Here is a 20,288-nt window from a genome sequence, read left to right as displayed (position 1 = left end):
TATGTGTGTTATAGATATATACATTAAAACTGTAAAGGAAATGGTAATATAACAAGCAGCAATACTTACGAGTTTATAGGAGCCCTGATGTTTCGTGGAGGTAAGTTAGGAAATAATGGCGAGGGTGCCGGCTCTTTGATTGAGAGAGAACTGGCTGGAGGTGGAGGTAGAGGTGCCCCTGGAGATATCTGAGATGGAGGAGGTGGAGGTAAGGCACTGGATAAGGCTGATGTTCTGTGTTCATTAGCTGTTCCTTTGTTGCCACCTAAGAAATAAAATATATATTATCCCATTAGGTTATAAGGCAAAATCGGTCCAAGGACTCCATTAGTATTAGAAACTATAACTGACAGGCTGAGAAGGGACAGGCAGGTTGGCTAAACAGTCGGGTTTAGGAACTTCAAGTAATAATTAAAGGAGAAGGAAAGGCTAAGTCACTTGGGGGTGCCAAAATGTTAGGCACCCCCAAGTGACTTAGATCGCTGTACGGAGAGAACAGCCCCAGCCCGGGGTAGCAGCGAGCGCTTCCTCCTTCCTATTCGCTTGCGCGCGCATGTGCAGTAGAGTGAATAGTGGAACTTAAACAAGTCGGCTTTTCACTCTACTGAGCATGCGCCGGCCCACGGATTTCGCCGGCAGAAGAAAAAGGAAGGAGGAAGTGCTTCCTACAGGTACCCCGGGCTGGTGCTTTTTTCTTCTAACAGGGGCACCAGCCCGGGGTACAAGGTAAGCGATCTAAGTCAAAAAACAATCAGCATGACCTTTAGGTAATGTTCTAATTCTACATAAAAGATTAAGGGCTCTGGCACACGAGGAGATTTGTCGCCTGCGGTTTTTCCCCCAGGCGACAATACACACAAAGAGATTTCATGCGAGATGAGCTCCAGGTGATCTGCTACCCATGGTACACTCAACAGTTACCCCTCCCACATGTTTACTCAAGTCGCTCAGAAAAGGGTCTGTGTGCGATTTGAAACAGCAGGCGACTTGATGTAGCCTTGTATGTTTTGACGCTGGCGATTTCCATTGGTTTAGCATTGGCGTCTTGTCGTTCATCTTGTCGCCAAATCGCTCTTTTAAAAATCGCCGGCGACAAATCTCCTCGTGTGCCAGAGCCCTAAAGTGCAACACAACTAGGTCCTTGATTAGGCATAATGCCAATAAAGAGTCTATTTACTGCACAATATAAGATCAGTAAATTTCAAACATCTATGTTAAACCCGCCATCTTACGAGCCATAAAACATTACCCCTCTTTATTTCCCAAATCACGTTTCAGCATTTATCTCTTTTTAAAGTATCACAGTGATGGTGACAGTTGCTGCTCAGAAAAACATTCCTGAGGGGTTTCAATTCTGCGGTCTGTTTTCTGTGCCGGACATGCATCCCCTGCCTTTAAAATGCATAGGGGAGTAACGAATAGGCTTGATGTTAGTGCGCGGTGCTGCTGCTGACCTGCACTGTGCACTAATACCCCATAGGAAATGAATGTGTTTGCACTGGTTGATCTCATTCTGATGAATCTTCTGGATTCCTCAATTCAGTCATTGATAAATGTGCCCCATAATGTTTACCAGTTCTGACCAATGTTGATAAGCTGCTAAGAGGCTTTTGCAGAAAGAGCACAACAAAGGATGCCTATTTCCCATGCCGCGTGCCCACGTACGCCTGTTGTTGTGCAGCTGCAGACTTCAGTCACTATGTGAGGAAACTGAGCTGAGCTGCAGGGCACATTCACAAACCCACATCTCTCTCGCAAAGCTTTCACCATTTTACTTGCTGGGTAGGAAATGTCAAACCCTCGCCTCGGGAAATTCCATATCAAGAACTATTCTATTGTACTCAATAAAAGGCAGAACTGTTTTACGGGAAAAAAAGTTTTTTTCTTTAATACTTTTTTTAACTCTTTCTTATCAGAACAACGGTTTCTGTATAAACTGCAAGTTGCAGCAGACCCTGTGGCTGCTGGATATCCTGGTGCCCATTCATTATCCCAAGGTGTGCGGTCATGATAAGGATTTTGTTGTGGGGCCCAATTAATAGTTGTTATTCTACCAGGGTCGGACTGGGCCGCCGGAACACCAGAAAAATACCCAGTGGGCCCCAGCGGCCCAGACCCGACCCTGTTGCTGCTTCCCCTAGCCGCCGATGTCCTCCCCTGATGCGTTTCAAATACACGCATTCAGGAGAGGACGTTAGGCGGGGGTTAGGGGTGCACAGCGGGGGCCCCTGCAGGGGATGCGTCTGGTGGAGGTACCTTGCCTCGTTCATCTAAACACACACCCCCTCCACCATACAACTCATCCCAGCCCACCTCTGTGTGTGCAAATGTGACTCCCGGACAGACAGGCCGAATCTAGGGGAATGTAGAAATAATGAGGCACTTGCCCAGTGACCCCACCACCACCATTGCGCTCTAGGTACGTGCCTCTTCTGCCTACTCCTAGTTCTACACAATGCTCCGGTCCTCGCCAGAAGAAAAAATCTAGCCTGCCCTATTGATATCTGAAAAACAGTATCGAATATTGATCAGGCAAGCTCAGAGGTGAGCCCCATACATGGGCAAATAAGTTCATAACTGTAAAGCCGGCCATACACGCACCGATAATATCGTACAAAACCACGCTTCATACGATATTTGGTGCAGGTATGGCTGCTCGAAGAGGTGACCAATATTGCAAAAGGCTGCGGATATTGGTCGACTCGTCAATTGTCCAGGTTAAAAGATTTTGATCTACGTTCAGGGCTGAATCGGCAGAGGGAGGTAGAATTTCTATTATTTCTACCTCCATATCTGACGATTCAGCCTTGAACGTCAGTGGAGGGTGGGAATGAAAATTATTGCTACATGTATGGCCACCTTAAGTCTAGAAGAATTGAGTTGGTGTCTTTTAGGTGGCTAACCTTATGAGGCAGAGGCACAACTCAGTCCTTCCTGCCTTTGGTTTTATTGATACAGGGGAACCACGGTGCTACTGTCTGGTCAGGAGATGGTGGTAGCTCACCAACCCCTTGGATGTTGCTCTCAGTGCCCCCAAACCAGGTAGTTGTTTTTGAATTCCTGACTTGGGGGCAAGTTTTGGTTGAATAAAAACAAGATTTCCAACCAAATAAAGCCCCCTGTAAGCTGATAGTGTGCATAGAGGCACCTAATAGCCAATCTTATCCCATGAACTTTTATGATGCTTGTGTTGCTCTCCAAGTCTTTTTACATTTGACTGTGGCTCACGAGTAAGAAAGGTTGGAGACCCCCGCCCCACATCAGTAGACACAATAGTGCCTAAATAATGAGGCACAAACGTCACTTGCAAATCAAACACTGGGTTTCTGCGTAATTGTGTTTAGTTTGTGACAAAATACATGTGCAGCTGTGATAATTTTGGCAAACTAGATGCAATTTATGGCTGGCACAATGCAATTGCAGCAGTATGCTGGAAAAATATGGCCATTGAGCTCAAAATTGCACTTTGCTCACTGCACTTGTGGACGTACAGTACATATTTCCTTATATCTTTTGCTATCAGTTCAAACAGTGCCGGGCCAGGCTGATCAGGCACCCTAGGCGTCCTGGCCAGCCACCTCACTTCTCCCCATCTCACCCCGCCCTCCGGTGCTAGCGTGTATACGCACACATGTAGATGAGTAGATGATAATGGTTAATACTGCAAAATAATTGACAGCAGCAGAATGGATACTTGACTATTCTATAAAGACTCTTATCAAACTGCTATATACATATCAGTTGCCCTTTTGCATCTTTTCCCTTGAGCCGCCATTTTGTGATGGGCTGTGTGCTCTATTAGAAATCACCTGACAGGAAATAATGCAGGAGTAAAAGACAGGAAGTAGTCTAGGAGTAAAAAACAGAACTCTGTCCATGGCTGATGCAACTTAGCAGGTATACATGTGCTTGGTTTGTGTGTGAGCACAGTGTCTCATAGGAGCCAGAAGGTGGAGCTTAAAGCAAAAATGGCAGTTCTTCAGTTACATTAACATTTACATTAACATTTATTTATAAAGCGCCAACATATTCCGCAGCGCTGTACAATAAGTTTGTGATTATCCTGTGGAACATACTGCTAGAAAAATATATTTTTCATAAGAAAGGCTTTATTTATAAGAAACTACATTTTAAATATGGACTGTTTTGTGTAATGTATTTTTATAGAAATCTGCAATGTTAAGTGTGGGTCTGGTAGATAGAGAGGTGGGGGACTCTGAATATCAGTTAAGGTAAGATTTGGGGGAGAATGCTCTCCTATATACACCTGAAAGCCCTGGCTCTGTTTGGGCCTCTGCTATAGAGAAATATGCAAGTTGTACCTTCTGAAATATAATGCAAAACCCAACCCGACGTATCTGCTCTATCTGTAATCAGCAGAATCAGTCAGGGAAATTTACATTCAGCCTCCGTGCAAATTACAGAAGCAACAATAAAAAGGAAGCATAAATAAAATGCAAATATCCCCCGTAGTCTAGTCAAACACTGACATAAAAACAAATTCAGGAAAAACTGGGAACATCACTAGCAAAATACATTTTATTCCAAAATAATTTATATTGCTATTTATGAAATTGAGAATTGACATTTTTAAAAAGATACCAAAGGGCTCCTAGGGAGCCAACTGGCCAGCAAACACCAAAAGCAAAACATTACTTTGATTCATTTTTAATGGGAAGTTGACTATATAATATTTAGAATAATATAGGCAGCTTTATGCTTTATTTTTTTATTCTTTAGATTTAAAAAAAATGATTAACTTTTTGGCATTTAAACTGCTAACTGGTTGCTCTTGTCCCTTCAGCCCAGCCACCAAGCCATCATTTGACAAACAGAAATATTAAAAAGAGAGGGCATTATAAGTAATAGACATAAACATTTGGAAAAAGAGTCTGCTTTCTGTTTATTAGCCATTACTGACACCCCAAAACCAGACAGAATCTTACAATTCAGGGTACAGAACGACATCATTGAAAGGCAAATTTAAAAAAAACAAAAACTACAGATTAAAAAAAATACAAAAAAATTTAATAAATCTTCAATATTTCAGAATATAAATATAATCTCTCTCTCTCTATATATATATATATACAGGTATCGGACCCCTTATCCGGAAACCCGTTATCCAGAAAGCTCCGAATTACGGAATGCCCGTCTCCCATAGACTCCATTTTAATCAAATAATTCAGAATTTTAAAACTGATTTCCTTTTTCTCTGTAGAAATAAAACAGTACCTTGTAATTGATCCCAACTAAGATATAATTAATCCTTATTGGATGCAAAACAATCTTATTGGGTTTAATTAATGTTTTATTGATTTTTTAGTAGACTTAAGGTATTGAGATCCAAATTATGGAAAGACCCCTTATCCGGAATACCCTTGGTCCCGAGCATTCTAGATAATGGGTCCTATACCTGTATATATATATATATATATCTATATAGACTATACGTAGATTCAGCACTCCTGAACGTAGTCAATGGACCCAGGTGCTACCAATTAAGCATTGATAATAAAAAATCTAGTGAATATTGGTGCACACCGGGAATCATTTAAAACATAACTTTTATTATAATAAATACATTACAAGACAGGCCAACGTTTCGGTCTGTATCTAAGACCTTTATCAAGAAATGGTCTTGATAAAGGTCTTAGATACAGACGAAAACGTTGGCCTGTCTTGTAATGTATTTATTATAATAAAAGTTATGTTTTAAATGATTCCCGGTGTGCACCAATATTCACTAGATTTTTTAAATATATATATATATATATATATATAATATGTAATTTTTGAGACTTATCAAACCGGAAAAATGTGCAATCTTAAGTAAAAACATTTGGCAGCTGCCGAGCTTCTGTAGAATTCTGTGGAAAATGTATTTTCAAAATTGAAGCTATTAGATTGAACATTCAAACATTCCAATTTTGGAAAAAAGAGACATTAGACCCAGAGAATAGACCAGAGGGAAGGAGGCTGTAACTAGAGTCCAGCCCAGTAATCGTTTGTGAATATGTATTAGGCTTCTCATATTACCTTCCAATTTGTGCCTGTATGTTACCCAACCAATTAGATTGTAAGCTCTATGGGGCAGGGACCTCCTTCCTACTGTGTCTCATACCACATGGCACTTATATATATACATATATATATTTATTGTATTTATTTATTATATCACTTGTCCTCCCTGTGTGTAATTTTGTATTCTGTAAGACTGTACAGCGCTGCGTACCCTTGTGGCGCTTTATAAATAAAGTTATGCATACATACATACATACATACATAGTGAATTTGTAACTCTGTTGCCATTTGTAGTAGCAGTAGTACTGTTGAGCAAATTTAAAAGCATAAGTAAGGAAAAATATATCATTTTTATGGATGCACCAAATCCCGGGTTGGGTTTGGGATTCAGACAAATCCAATGAATATTATATATTCTATCAGAAATATACAAGTGTTCAGTTGTTTCAGTGTTATGTGATATACAAACACATGTTCCTGCATTTGGGAACAACTTAACCTAGAAGATTATTTAGTAGGTTTCCTTTCAATATCATTAACTAGAAATGCATTTTGATTAGGGATCAGCAATTTTTTTTTTTTGCCTGATATAGATTTGTGCCAAAAGTCACAATGAAAATTTTCATGAATATGCACTAGAATTGCACTATGCAAAATAAAATCTATTTGTTTGCTCAGAATATGGAAGAAAAAAACAGCTATTGGTGACAAAGGAAAATGTCACATTTTTAGATACAAGGGGGGGGGGGATTTTCTAAAACTCGATTTGGGTTTTATTTTAAGCTGAAAACAGGAATTTATTATACAACAAAATTGCAACAATTCCAAATGCTAAAATACAGCAGCTAAAACCTGTCAAGAACATGTGGAAGTCAGTGGCTGATGTCCCTTTTACAATTGGAAGATTTTTTAGGGGTTTCAGGGTTTTTGATTTTGGCTTTTGTGTAACAATAACAATATGAAAAGTTGAGGTTTTCACAACTTTTCCACAACTTTTTTTTTTCGTTTAGTTTGAATCATTTGATTAGTGACTGCCTTTCCTGGAAATGAGTTTTTCCTGGTTTCAAAAAAATATAAAACCCCAAAAAATCAAGTTTTAGGAAATCCCCCTCCCCCTAATGTGTTGACTGCGCAGATCTAATCATTTGCTGGAAATGTATTTTATCGCACGTGAATTTGTCTTTCATTTTGTGGTGCTTTCTCTCCCAGGTCAGGAACAGTGACAAAAATTGGCACAACAGACCTAGCCCCGCATTGTCCGGGGATGTGGGAGCAGATAAAAACATTTATTATTCCCTTTTTATCTATTTTTTTGTCTGCATTTATTTTCCATGGTCTATAGTTGCCAAACCAACTAAAAGAACATCTGTAATCATTAAAAAAATGTAAAATGGCCTATGAATATACTCCTAACACTGTTGAGCAGTGGTTCCCATCATCCCTTGGGAGCTTATGTAATGGCTGCTTGACTATCAGGGTGACTGGATTTTTGCAGTTGGATAGATGCATTTAGATGGATATAAGAACCAGGCTAATACAGCATTTTCATAACCTCATTAGCACTGGATATTAGGACCTATGTTTAGGTTTGCCAGCATTTAAGTTCATTATGCAGCTGTTTGTTTAAAGAATCTGTTTGTTCAATATAAAACCTGATACCCGATATCCTTAATGCCCCAAACACCTGAACAAAATACCCAAAACACCTGAACTAGTGTTAAACTTTGGAACAAGAAACTATAAAGGCGTGAATGAAAGCACCACACGCATAAAGTCGCAACTGAATGTGATGCGTACACCGAGGCGGGACTGGACGCGCCGCAAATAAAAGCATTGGGTGCTAGACTGCGCCTGAAATTAGCCACCCCCCCCCCCCCCCCGGTCCTTGGAAACATTTTCCTGCTTGCAACTGGTCCTTGGTGCAAAAAAGGTTGGGGACCCCTGAGTTACAGCTTCTAATGCTAACGGCCTACTGCTGCACAAATATTATTATTATTAACATTTATTTATAAAGTGCCAACATATTCCGCAGCGCTGTACAATAACATGGGGCATCTGTCCCCGATATGGAGGAACATGGGGGATCTGATAGGGAATGTACAAGCACCAGGCAAATAGAAAGATTCATTTCTGGCATGAGGATTTCTTTAACATATTCTTCTAACAAGTAATATATTACTAGCAATGTATTGGAAACAACAACATCTTCAGAAAAAGTTTAACTGCTTAACAAAAAGGTCTCCAAACACCCACAAAATCTGGAAATTCTGGGATGACTTCTTGATTTACAAGAACTTATTCTAACTTATTTGTAACAGCTACAAAATAAGCTTAGTAAACATAGAATTCTTGCTACTCTATTTTCTTTTTACTTTCCTATATCCTTTCTTTATTGTATGTGATATTGTATCAATCTTTATTTGTTAAAATCAAAATAATATATATTAAAAGAAAAAACTGATGTCCATTAATCACCAGTGGACATGCTTTGCTCAAACTGACAGTTTTTAAGCCAGAAAGGGGGGTCTGAAGCCAATTAGTATGGAAACCTCTTCTGAAGAGCATTAGTTATCCCAATGAAAACGGATGGATAAATGAACTTGGCCCAAACCAGATTAACTGCAATGTGCTATTTTATGTCTGTTAATAACATGGCAAAGGGAAAGTGATTAATCTACATACATACTACAGTGCTTTACCCCTTTGGGTTTTATGGCCAGTGTTGATTTGTAAGCAAAAAAAATCCATGCACAAAGCTTCTGTCCCTGCCTTCCAGTTAAAAGCAGCTACAATAAAGTGCTATTTATCACTGAGGAAGTCATAGTGCACCCTTGGTAATACTTTCAGTTTGATAAGATCTCAACAACCGTGCCACACACCCAGAACAGAAGCTGTTACAATATGTAAGTCTTCCGACCCTTGCTCTGCATGAAACAATGGTGTTACTATTGCGTTACGCCACTGCAGTTTGACAGATGTGTGAAAGGTATATTTTTAACTGGTGTATCTGCGCTTAGGGAGAAGGAAAGTCATTTTGACATTTTACTGCCAATAGATTTGCCACTAGAAGTCTCTGTTTGTTTAAGACAGCAGCTGCCATTTTAAGTAGCTTCCTGCTACTGCTCTAGCCATTGGTAGCACAGAATACACATTCCTAAGGGAGGGGGGGAGTGAGCTTTATGAATTCTTATGGGAGGGGGGAGCAGGAGAGGGGAGAAAGGAGAGAGCTGCGCAGACTCTGGCCCCAGGAATGAAGGATTTTTCTGAGAGAGGAAGTCACATACCCTAAGAACATGTTTACATAAAAGTAGACAAAAAATCCTGTGTTTCTTTTGATAGAGGACTCAGTGCAGCATTTCTGTGAGTGCTTATGGCTGTATTTACATAGACCTTCCTGATAAAGTTTACTTAGTTTTTACCTTTCCTTCTCATTTAATAGTCTTATATTTATATATCCATGTACCTTTGCCATAGGTGTGAGTCCACAGGCACCACAGCTCCAACCCAGTTAACATAACCTAGACATATGCCAATCAGAGTATTCATACAAATTAGTTGATGTCCTCCCAATAGTAAACACATCTTAAGCCGATGTCCCACGCAGAGATTAGTTGCCTGAAATAGATCTCTGCTAGCGACTAATCTCTCCTAAATGCCTTCCACTGGCAACAAATCCCCTGCCATAGACAATACTGAGAACTGCCTCTGCTAAAGCACATGTAGAGACAATTATCAGTAAATGATTGTAAGCTCTATGGGCAGGGACTTCCATCTTCTTGCCTCTTTTATTCTTAACTTATTGCAACTGTATCTTGTATTTATCTGTATTTATTGTTATACTTTGTATTTATCTATTATTATCTTAATAACCCCCTGTTTGTATTAATCTATTCTACTGTACAGCGTACATAAGTAGCACTTTATAAATACAGATACAGTATACATACATGATCAGCATTGTCTATTTTTTCAACATTAATGTTCTATAGAACTTTACCCATGTAACACATACATTTTATTCCTATGTATCTGTTGAATGCTGCGGGTTGCTCTTTATATCTGTGTACAAAATGAAGCCTATCTTACATTAGATAATGTCACCTGTTGCCACAAAACTAGCGATATGACCGTTTCAGAGAGAAGTAACCACAGGCTGTTTACTGTCAGACAACCATGGTGTCTGCTGTGTTGTTCTTTCCCATGGATGCAGCTTCTACAGTTGCTTAATCTTCTCCGATATTAAACCCTAACTGTCTAACAGACACGGTTTTCCATGAACACATGTTTGCCTGAGATAATGGGGTTATTTAACAAAGAGACACAACTTCCACATTTGTGTAATGCTAACGCAATGTAACGCAATGGCCAGCTGTAGCCTGATTATAGAGGTCATGCCTGTGCAAGCTAGATCACTTTTTAAAGGGGAACTATAGTGAAAATAAAAATCTACTATAACCTTCATCATATTATAATAAAACATTTTCTAAATACCAGACAGTTCGAATTACAGAAAGGCCATCTCCTATAGACTCCATTATAAGCAAATAATTCCAATTTTTATAAATTATTTCCTTTTTCTCTGTAATTATAAAACTGTACCTGTACTTGATCCCAACTGAGATATAATTACCCCTTATTGGGGGCAGAACAGCCCTATTGGGTTTATTTAATGGTTAAATGATTCCCTTTTCTCTGTAATAATAAAACAGTACCTGTACTTGATCCCAACTAAGATATAATTACCCCTTATTGGGGACAGAACAGCCCTATTGTGTTTATTTAATGGTTAAATGATTCCCTTTTCTCTGTAATAACAAAACAGTACCTGTACTTGATCCCAACTAAGATATAATTACCCCTTATTGGGGGCAGAACAGCCCTATTGGGTTTATTTAATGGTTAAATGATTCCCTTTTCTCTGTAATAATAAAACAGTACCTGTACTTTTTCCCAACTAAGATATAATTACCCCTTATTGGGGGCAGAACAGCCCTATTGGGTTTATTTCATGGTTAAATGATTCCCTTTTCTCTGTAATAATAAAACAGTACCTGTACTTGATCCCAACTAAGATATAATTACCCCTTATTGGGGCAGAACAGCCCTATTGGGTTTATTTCATGGTTAAATGATTCCCTTTTCTCTGTAATAATAAAACAGTACCTGTACTTGATCCCAACTAAGATATAATTAATCCTTATTGGAGGCAAAACAAGCCTATTGGGTTTATTCAATATTTAAATTATATTTAGCAGATTTAAGATATGGAGATCCAAATTATGGAAAGATCCCTTATCGGGAAAACCCCAGGTCCCGAGCATTCTGGATAACAGGTCCCATATCCATAGGCGGATTTTCAGTAAGGCTAGGGGAGGCTAAGCCTCCCCAAACCTGCTTGGTACCTTTCCTCTGCACTGGCTGATAATTCCCTGCCCTCTGTGCCCAGTCCAGGTGGTAATCACTACAGAAATAGATTCCAAATGTTGCATTAACCCCAGACATGATATACATATGGGTGCTTTGAACTACAACTCTCAGCAGCCCCAATATATCCTAAGTATTATAGCTTAAAGATCAACTGCAGAACTGCCCTCACATCCCAGTAGAAAGTAATGGTACAATCACATACCCTATAGAGCAGGGAGCTGGTTATAAGGCAGACAGGTTGAGCCTGAAAAAGCAAAAAGGAATAGAAAATAGAACCTCTGTCTATACTGTCCAATTGCATGTTGGTAATTGTAGTTTTATATTAATCTTAGCTGTAGGCTAATTGTTAGATACAAACTACATTAACCAGCATGCAGTGGGACAGGCACACTAGGAGAAAAAAACTTTGGCTAGTTTCCAAACTACAAACCCGCCAACGCCACAAAAAATAGCCCAAAACTGTACCTTGGCAGTTTTGCACTTTGGAAACCCGCCATGGCTTTAAATTAGTAGCCCAATTTGGCAGAAAAACTGTCAGCCTGGCAACCCTGCCTGGAACCCTTGACATTAGGAAATCTTCTTGTGTTCCTGCAAGCTCCAGTTCTGCTGTAATCAGCTGTGCTCTGATTGGCCGTTTCTTTTTGTGGATTCTCCAATAAGAGCACAGCTTTCTTGGCAGATAGTAACATTGACCAATCAAGGCACAGATACAGGCAGGGCTGGGGAGATATTACAAACTGAAGACACTACAGAAATGAAGACTGAAAAGAAGAATCTGCAGGCTGTAACTTTCACCAACTCTGAACTTTTGCAGCAGATTTCATCCCACTCCCACAGGCGCTATACACGGGCGCTATACACAGGCGCTATACACAGGCGCTATACGCAGGTACTATACGCAGGTACTATACGCAGGTACTATACACAGGCACTATACGCAGGTACTATACGCAGGCGCTATACACAGGCACTATACGCAGGTACTATACACAGGTACTATACCCAGGTACTATACCCAGGTACTATACCCAGGTACTATACCCAGGCACTATACACAGGCACTATACACAGGTACTATACACAGGTACTATACACAGGCACTATACACAGGCGCTATACACAGGCACTATACACAGGTACTATACACAGGTACTATACACAGGTACTATACACAGGCGCTATACACAGGCGCTATACGCAGGCGCTATACGCAGGCACTATACGCAGGTACTATACAAAGGTACTATACACAGGCGCTATACACAGGCGCTATACGCAGGTACTATACACAGGCGCTATACGCAGGTACTATACACAGGCACTATACGCAGGCACTATACGCAGGCACTATACGCAGGTACTATACCCAGGTACTATACGCAGGTACTATACCCAGGTACTATACACAGGTACTATACGCAGGTACTATACCCAGGCACTATACACAGGCACTATACACAGGTACTATACCCAGGCACTATACACAGGCACTATACACAGGTACTATACACAGGTACTATACACAGGTACTATACGCAGGTACTATACGCAGGTACTATACCCAGGCACTATACACAGGCACTATACACAGGCACTATACACAGGTACTATACACAGGCACTATACACAGGCGCTATACACAGGCGCTATACACAGGTACTATACACAGGTGCTATACACAGGCGCTATACACAGGCGTTATACACAGGCGCTATACACAGGCGCTATACACAGGCGCTATACCCAGGCGCTATACGCAGGCACTATACGCAGGTACTATACAAAGGTACTATACACAGGCGCTATACACAGGCGCTATACGCAGGTACTATACACAGGCGCTATACGCAGGCACTATACGCAGGCACTATACGCAGGCACTATACAGTTTCCTATCACCCTTGCCCCAATCCCAAGTTAACTCTTTCCCCCTGAAAAAGCTCATTGTGTTTTTATATATGTGTTGTTGTTTTTTGCACTTACTATTTTTTTTTTTTTAACTTTTGTCATTGTTTTGTTCATTTCTAGTTACAGTGGGGCCAATGTTGTGTATCAGTGCCAGAGTTATAGTGCCAGGGCCTGAATATCTGCCATCTGTACCCACTGCTTCTCACTGCATGTAGTACTGGTTTTGTACATATAGACTGTCTCACTGTATATAATGTGCCTGGGGTGTCAGTACTCATTGCTTTTATTATTACCCTGTTGCCTTATAGTTCTAATTTGCCTTTCTCCTCCGACTCTTTTCATCTTCCAAACGGGGGTCACTGACCCCGGCAGCCAAAAAGTATTGCTCTGCGAGGCTACTTTTATTATTATTGGGACTTTTTATTACTTATTTTTCCATGCAGGCCTCTTAACTATTCATATTCCTATCTCTCGTTTAAACCACTACCTGGTTGCTAAGGTAAATAGCAACCAGATAGCTGCTGCAATACCAATATGGAGAGCTGCTGAACAAAGAGCTAAATAACTGAAAAACCATTAAAAATAAAAAAGAGCACCAACTTCAAATTGTCTCACAATATCAATGTCTACATCATATTAAAAGTTAATTTACAGGTGAACTACCCCTTTAAGCTAACTGATCACAAACACAAATGGATGGAGAACCCCCTCGCAAAAGTCCATATTTGAATACTTTTACATCCTAAGCATTTAGGGTAAAAAAAAGTATTCCCATCTGCACTTTAGAACAGTATCCCTGGAAGTCTGTGGGAACCGCAATAGGGTAGTTGGAAGGTTAATTTTTTACACTAGCAGTGAATCCACTAATTCTCACATTAGCCTTAAACTGGTCTATCTATGGCCCATCTATAGCCTCCCCAAATAAAAAAAGTCATTCTCCGCCTATGCCCATATCTGTATAATCAACTAAAAACCTGGACCTATGTCTGAAATAATCAAGTTTATCTTCTTTAGCCCCCTCTCAGCATCTGTCTAACTTCATTCTATTTTCATGAAGGAGTCGGGGGGGGTCTAATTTCGACTAACAGGTCGAATGTAGCCTTTGGGGGTGCTCCTTTTGCCTAGAAGATGTATTTGAGCTAACTCTTTTAAAATAACCAGAAATCCTGTCTCTCTACATGCAGGATTTGTGTTAAAGTCAGTTAGTTTGTTTGTGCTGGAATTAATTATTTGAAGGAGCTCTAATGAATCTGCTAGGAAAGTGAGGCCCCTCCTCCAAAAGGTAACGTAAATAGATCTCAGTGTTAATGAAAATCTGACTGTTACAGTCTGTATGCTTAGGAGCCCGGTAACTGCCTGGAATAACCCCTTAGGTAAGCAGGAGAGCCCTGCCGACCCCGGTGTTCACCGACGCCCTTTTGGGGCCCCGGACTTTCTGCGGCGGAAGAAGCAGGGATCCTACTTACGGCCAAGGTTATTCAAACGCGGTACAAAGGGATGAGACGAAATCGGAGTCGAGGTCAGGCAATGTCAGTGGCAGGCGGCAAGGATCGTAGTCAAAGTCAGTCAAAAAGTAAAAAACCAGAGAATCAGATTCATAACAAGCTTAGCAAGGCACCAGGAAATCAGGACCAGCTTGGGCAAGGATAACAAGCAAGGAAACACTTTTAAAGTTTGAATTTGGCGGCAAAGTGACGTCAGCGCACAGCGCCGGGAGAGCACAAAGCTATTGCGCATGCGCGCGCGCGCCCCTTGCCATTGCGCATCGGAACGCGCTGAAGAGAGGTGAGCACAGGAGCACGCTGTACAGAAGGAGGCCGGGGACCAGCGCGCCTGAAGGTAGGAACGCGCGCCGGTCTCCCGGTACTCCTTACACTGACACCGACTTCAACATGAAGAGAGGCAGATGCTAAGAAGGGGAGAGTAAAGGGTGACTTCGTTATTTCAGAAACGTGGCAGAATTTTTAATTGATTATCTTTAGAAGGTTTCTTATTTCAGTGAGGTGAAGTTTATATTACATTTTCATTGGTTACCCTTAAATTATGTTGCATTTGATGCTATTGTACCACAAGGCCTTACGCTCTAACATTTTATAGGACATGTAACCCCCAACAAAAAAATGTAATCAGTGACCAGCCTCTTTGAAATCTTTAAATACCTGACACTCCTGTTGTTCAAAGGTTAATAGTAACGTTGCAGCACCCCCTTAATCACTTGGGATTCCTTCTCCTCCTTTAACCTACTCAGCCCTCTCCCTTAGGAACTGACTTCGGCTCTTGGCTTACTGAGCATGCTCAGTTCTTCTTAACTCCAGTTACCAAACACGCCCTGCAGTCTAGCGACCAATGAAGAGCTGGCGCTGCTGGGGAACCATGTTTTTTTCTAGGGTGTTCTAGCTGGGTTGGTGCTTTTGTGCCTCTGGGAATATAATGGCTAAGGCCAAGGTACATTAAATAATCTAGTGTTTACTGCTAATATACTTATTATTAAGCAAAAGTAAAAAGTGTTTCAAAGTAAATAAACTATAATGTACTTTTGCCCCGCACTGGTAAACATTGTGTGTTGCTTCATAAACACTGATATAGCTTATATAAACAATATTTTAATAACATGTTAACGACTTTGCTACATTTTTATTTTTCTCAGGCTGCAGTAATGTAAAGCAATAGTCACCCAAGTGTTTCATACAGAGAAAGGATTGGTTCGCTGTACATGTTTTACAATGACCATTTCCTGCTTCTATTCTCAGACTGGGCTGATAAAATGATCCAGATGTTACTGATACCAGAGAAAGAGGGTAATGTATCTGTCCAGACTACTTTAACTGCAACATACCCCATACAGGAACGTGACTAGCCAAATCCATTTATCTCACTGTTCCCTATTAGCTGCCTCAATAGAAATTTAATACAAACCTTAAACGCTCACTTAGAAAACTATACCCCCAAACAATGTAGGTCTCTATAAAAATATATTGCATAAACAGCTCATATGTAAAACCCTGCTTCATCTAAATAAACCATTTTCATAAAAATATAAATTTTTAGTAGTATGTGCCATTGGGTAATCCTAAATAGAAAACTGCCATTTTTAGTACTAAAGGCCGCCCCCTGGGATCATAGGATTCACAGTGCACACAAACAAGCCAAGGCACACATACATGCTAGGCCCCATCAGCCAATGAATGGGCAGAGTTCTGCCTTTTACTCCCACACTACTTCCTGTTACAGTTAGAGCTGCATTATTTCCTGTCAGCTGATCTCTGAGGGAGCACACAGCCCATCACTAAATGGCGGCTCAAGGGAAAGGATGTAAAAGGGCAATATTTACTGATATATATATCCCAGTTTGGTGAGATTCTTTAATAGGCCACTTTACATAATATAAACTGTCTGTTGGTTAAGTATTCATTCTGGGGGTATAGTTTTCCTCTAAGATCCCACCCTACATCACAGCTCTGACTTGAGAATGAACATGTCCACATTGCCCCAACCAATTACAGACTGCAAACTTCTCTCAAGCTTCTCAAGCTTCTGTTTCTGGCATTTCCTGGCATGATGAGACTCTCCCCTTCCTTCCAAACTGTCAGAGCTCCCTAAAGACCCACCAGTTAAAAGAAGTCTATCTAATACATCCCAAATGATCAGAAGCCAGCATACCCTAAGGAATCATCACTAGTTCCTTCCAGTAACTCTACATGTCAGTTTCTCCTCATCCCTTTAGCTTTTGATCAGAATGTTTCATTCTATATCTATGGTTACCCAGTAACCAACCCAGCCGGTAAATTACCAGCTATGGCCGGGGCCTAAATTACAAATTTTCCCAGCAATTTAATTGCCAGTAAATTAGTAATACCCTACAAACCTCTCCCTTCCCTGACCCTCTCCACTAAAGGATTTCTCCTTATAAGTACAGACCTGTCTATACCCCGCCCATTTCCCTGCCCACTCCCCAATCATCCCCGCCCTGTGACATCATTGCCCTGCCCCATATTACACCCCCACCTACTCTCCCCTCCCAAAGGCCGATATTACAAGAGAAAAAATGTGGCAACCCTATTTCATTTGTTTACATTTCTTACATTTGTTATTTAAGACTTATATTTGTTTTAATATTATAGGCGCTGTATAAAATACAGTTAGACATTTCCCTACCAACTTGATTTCAAATAAATGTATGACAACCCCAATTTATTGATGTGCTGTATTTCCCATAGAGCGATGAGAAATGCCATTGGGAGCCTAGAATACACACAGTGCTTGTGTTTGTGCACATACTGGGAAGCTGCCACACAGAGAAGTGCTTGCCGGTCACACACTAGTGCAATCAGAAGGGGAAGTGCAGCACGGAACAAACAAAATGAAGAAACATGGGCCTCTTTTAAAGAAAATGTACTATTTTTTTTGTTGGCAAAATAGAATAAAAGTAAAGAGACACATCTCTCACTTTCTGTTATTACTTAAAGGAGAAGGAAAGGTAAAAACGAAGTTAGCTTTATTAGAAAGGTCTATGTAAATACAGAGAGTCCTCTATCAAAAGAAACACTGGATTCCTTGTCTCTTTTTTTGTAAACATGAAGTTTCAGAGTCTGCGCAGCTCTCTCCCCTCTCCTGTTCCCCCTCCCATGAGAATGCTTAGAACTCCCACCCCCCTCCCGTAGGAATGTGTGATCTGAGCTATAAGGGCTAGAGACTGCAGGCAGGAAGCTACCTAAAATGGCAGCTGCTATTTTAAGCAAACGGAGAAAGCTTCTAGGGCTCTTTACTCAGCTATGGTAATGGTTTCTGCAGAATAAATATAGCTTTCTAGGTGGCACTAATGTGGCAAATCTATTGGCAGTAAAATGCCAAAATGACTTTCCTTCTCCTTTAAGGTGCTTTAAAGCCTGCCCTGTGCACTAACGCACATCTTCTGTTGCCATTAGAATCAGATGAGTTCCATATATAATAGCAGTGAGATATTTCTGCTTTTGGCTACTTCTTCCTGTTAACTGCACAGGAGAAAAAAATGTTCTAACAAGATTTTAGCGACAGTAGAATAGAATATAGATGCTAAATTCCCACTTACTAAGTGCTATTTCCCTTGTTAGAATTTGTCATCGGAGACACCCATGTTAAGTGCCACAGTTTGGCTCAGATACTGCCAGAGAGTTCTCAGGGTTGTGCTGGGCTGTGTACCACTGGTCCTATTCGGCTAACTCATAAACTAACTGATATCCTGCCATTACCGGCATAAAGTCATTATGAATGGAAAGGTGAACAACAATAGATTTCATTGCTAAAAGCAGCAGTCACTTCTGGACAACAAATACAGCTGTGTTCAGGTTAAAGGAAAACTATACCCATAGAAACAAATAAGATATGTATGAGCCTGTCATGATATTTATGGGGTACTTTTTATTTCTAAATGACACTGTTTACATAGCAAATAATTCCCTCTGCCATTTAACATTTTATTCTTGAACCAACAAATGTATTTGTAGCTGTAATATTGGTGTGTAGGCGCCATCTCAGTGCATTGTGCCTGAGTCTGAGCTTTCAGAAGCGCTACACATTATAAGGAGGATATTTCCAATCCAAATCAGGAAAAATGAAGAAAAAACGGCGTAATCACAAGATCCAGAAACACCACTTTTCTTTAGAAATGTTTTTGTTTCGTATATAATTCCTAAGGCTGCAATGTGGCAGAATTATAGCAGCAATGGATTCCCAGATCACAGTGACGGACAAGGAAATGTGGCAGATAGATAACGCAGGCTCTATTTGTCTTTAAAGGAAATGTAAACCCTCAAAAAATACAGTCATTTGAAAATGAATTGTTGCTCTGCTCAGAAAATGAACTTAGTGAGCAAACACATCAACAGATATTACGTTGGTCAGTTCTAAGCAGGGCAACACTACAAGATGGCTGAATTGAGAAGCAGGTGGCTCTCAGCCTATTGTGCTGGGATACAATAACTGGTGGGCAGTCAGTGTCAGGGAACTTGCACCACAGGCAAAACTTGCAGGGTGTGCTCCCATCTATACTCCCTGTATATAGTAGAGGGGCATTAAAGGATTCTGAATGGTAAAACCTACTAGAGAAATGGGTGATCTTTGTTCCAATAAAAAAAAGACCCTTCTGATCTTATCAACATCAGAACAAACTAAGCAGCCTTGGGGGATTTTGTCAAACCACAGGTTCTAAAATTTGCCATCAGTAAGCTTCTTCTGAAAGAATTAAAACCAGTAACACATATACACAAAAATAATTAAATCCACCCAGTGAACTCTATGCACAGAGGCTGGTCTGGACTGGGATTCAAAATAGGCCCTGGCATTCAAACACACAGAAGCCCAAACAGCCCCCCCAGCCCAATAAATAGTGACTGTCTATGGCACCTTACAGCAGCCCCTCTGGCATTTGCCACAATTCACAGATTGCCAGTCTGGACCTACACAGAGATTTCTGACTGAGAAAGCCTTCTGGATAGGTTAGGGCCACCAGAAAACAGTAAAAGAGGCTGTAAAAATCTGTACACAACCAGCAAAGCCTAATAAATGAATGAGGGAAGTGGGGTTGTCCTGGGTGCTCTTAATCCTAGGCCTGGCACTGATGAATGGCTCTTTATATGGGACAAACTATGCCCTACTGTAAAACATAAATACATCATTAAAGGGTTCTATGACCTTATAGAGATTGTGTAGGAATGAACATATGCTAAGTTAAAATATGTTATATTATGCCTAATTGTTACAAGGAGTTTTGTTGCCTTTAGGCAGGTAGGTGCTCTTTCCTTGGTTGTTTATAAAGCCCCTGATTTCTGCCCTTTTCTTTTTATAGGTACAGTATTTTGTCCTGTATATACAGTAGATGGCATGGCTTTAATAAACTGACACAGATCTATACAAACCAGCACTAGAAATAAATACATGAAGATAATGCTTCT

The 20,288-nt window shown here is 40.5% G+C and overlaps 1 protein-coding gene across 3 annotated transcripts in view; it reads right to left on the bottom strand.

The window, feature by feature from the left end:
* fyb1 (FYN binding protein 1) overlaps positions 1-20,288 on the bottom strand; it is a 78,701-nt gene that overhangs the window by 34,849 nt on the left and 23,564 nt on the right. For all 3 annotated transcript variants that reach the window (XM_031894470.1, XM_031894480.1, XM_012967877.2), the window contains exon 3: positions 70-265. In XM_031894470.1, the coding sequence (XP_031750330.1) occupies positions 70-265 (196 nt within the window). The remainder of the gene's footprint in view (positions 1-69; positions 266-20,288) is intronic.

The sequence above is a fragment of the Xenopus tropicalis genome, chromosome 1 (genome assembly GCF_000004195.4).
Source record: "Xenopus tropicalis strain Nigerian chromosome 1, UCB_Xtro_10.0, whole genome shotgun sequence".
In the NCBI taxonomy this organism is placed as follows: domain Eukaryota; kingdom Metazoa; phylum Chordata; class Amphibia; order Anura; family Pipidae; genus Xenopus; species Xenopus tropicalis.
This window is presented reverse-complemented; position numbering and strand designations above follow the sequence as displayed.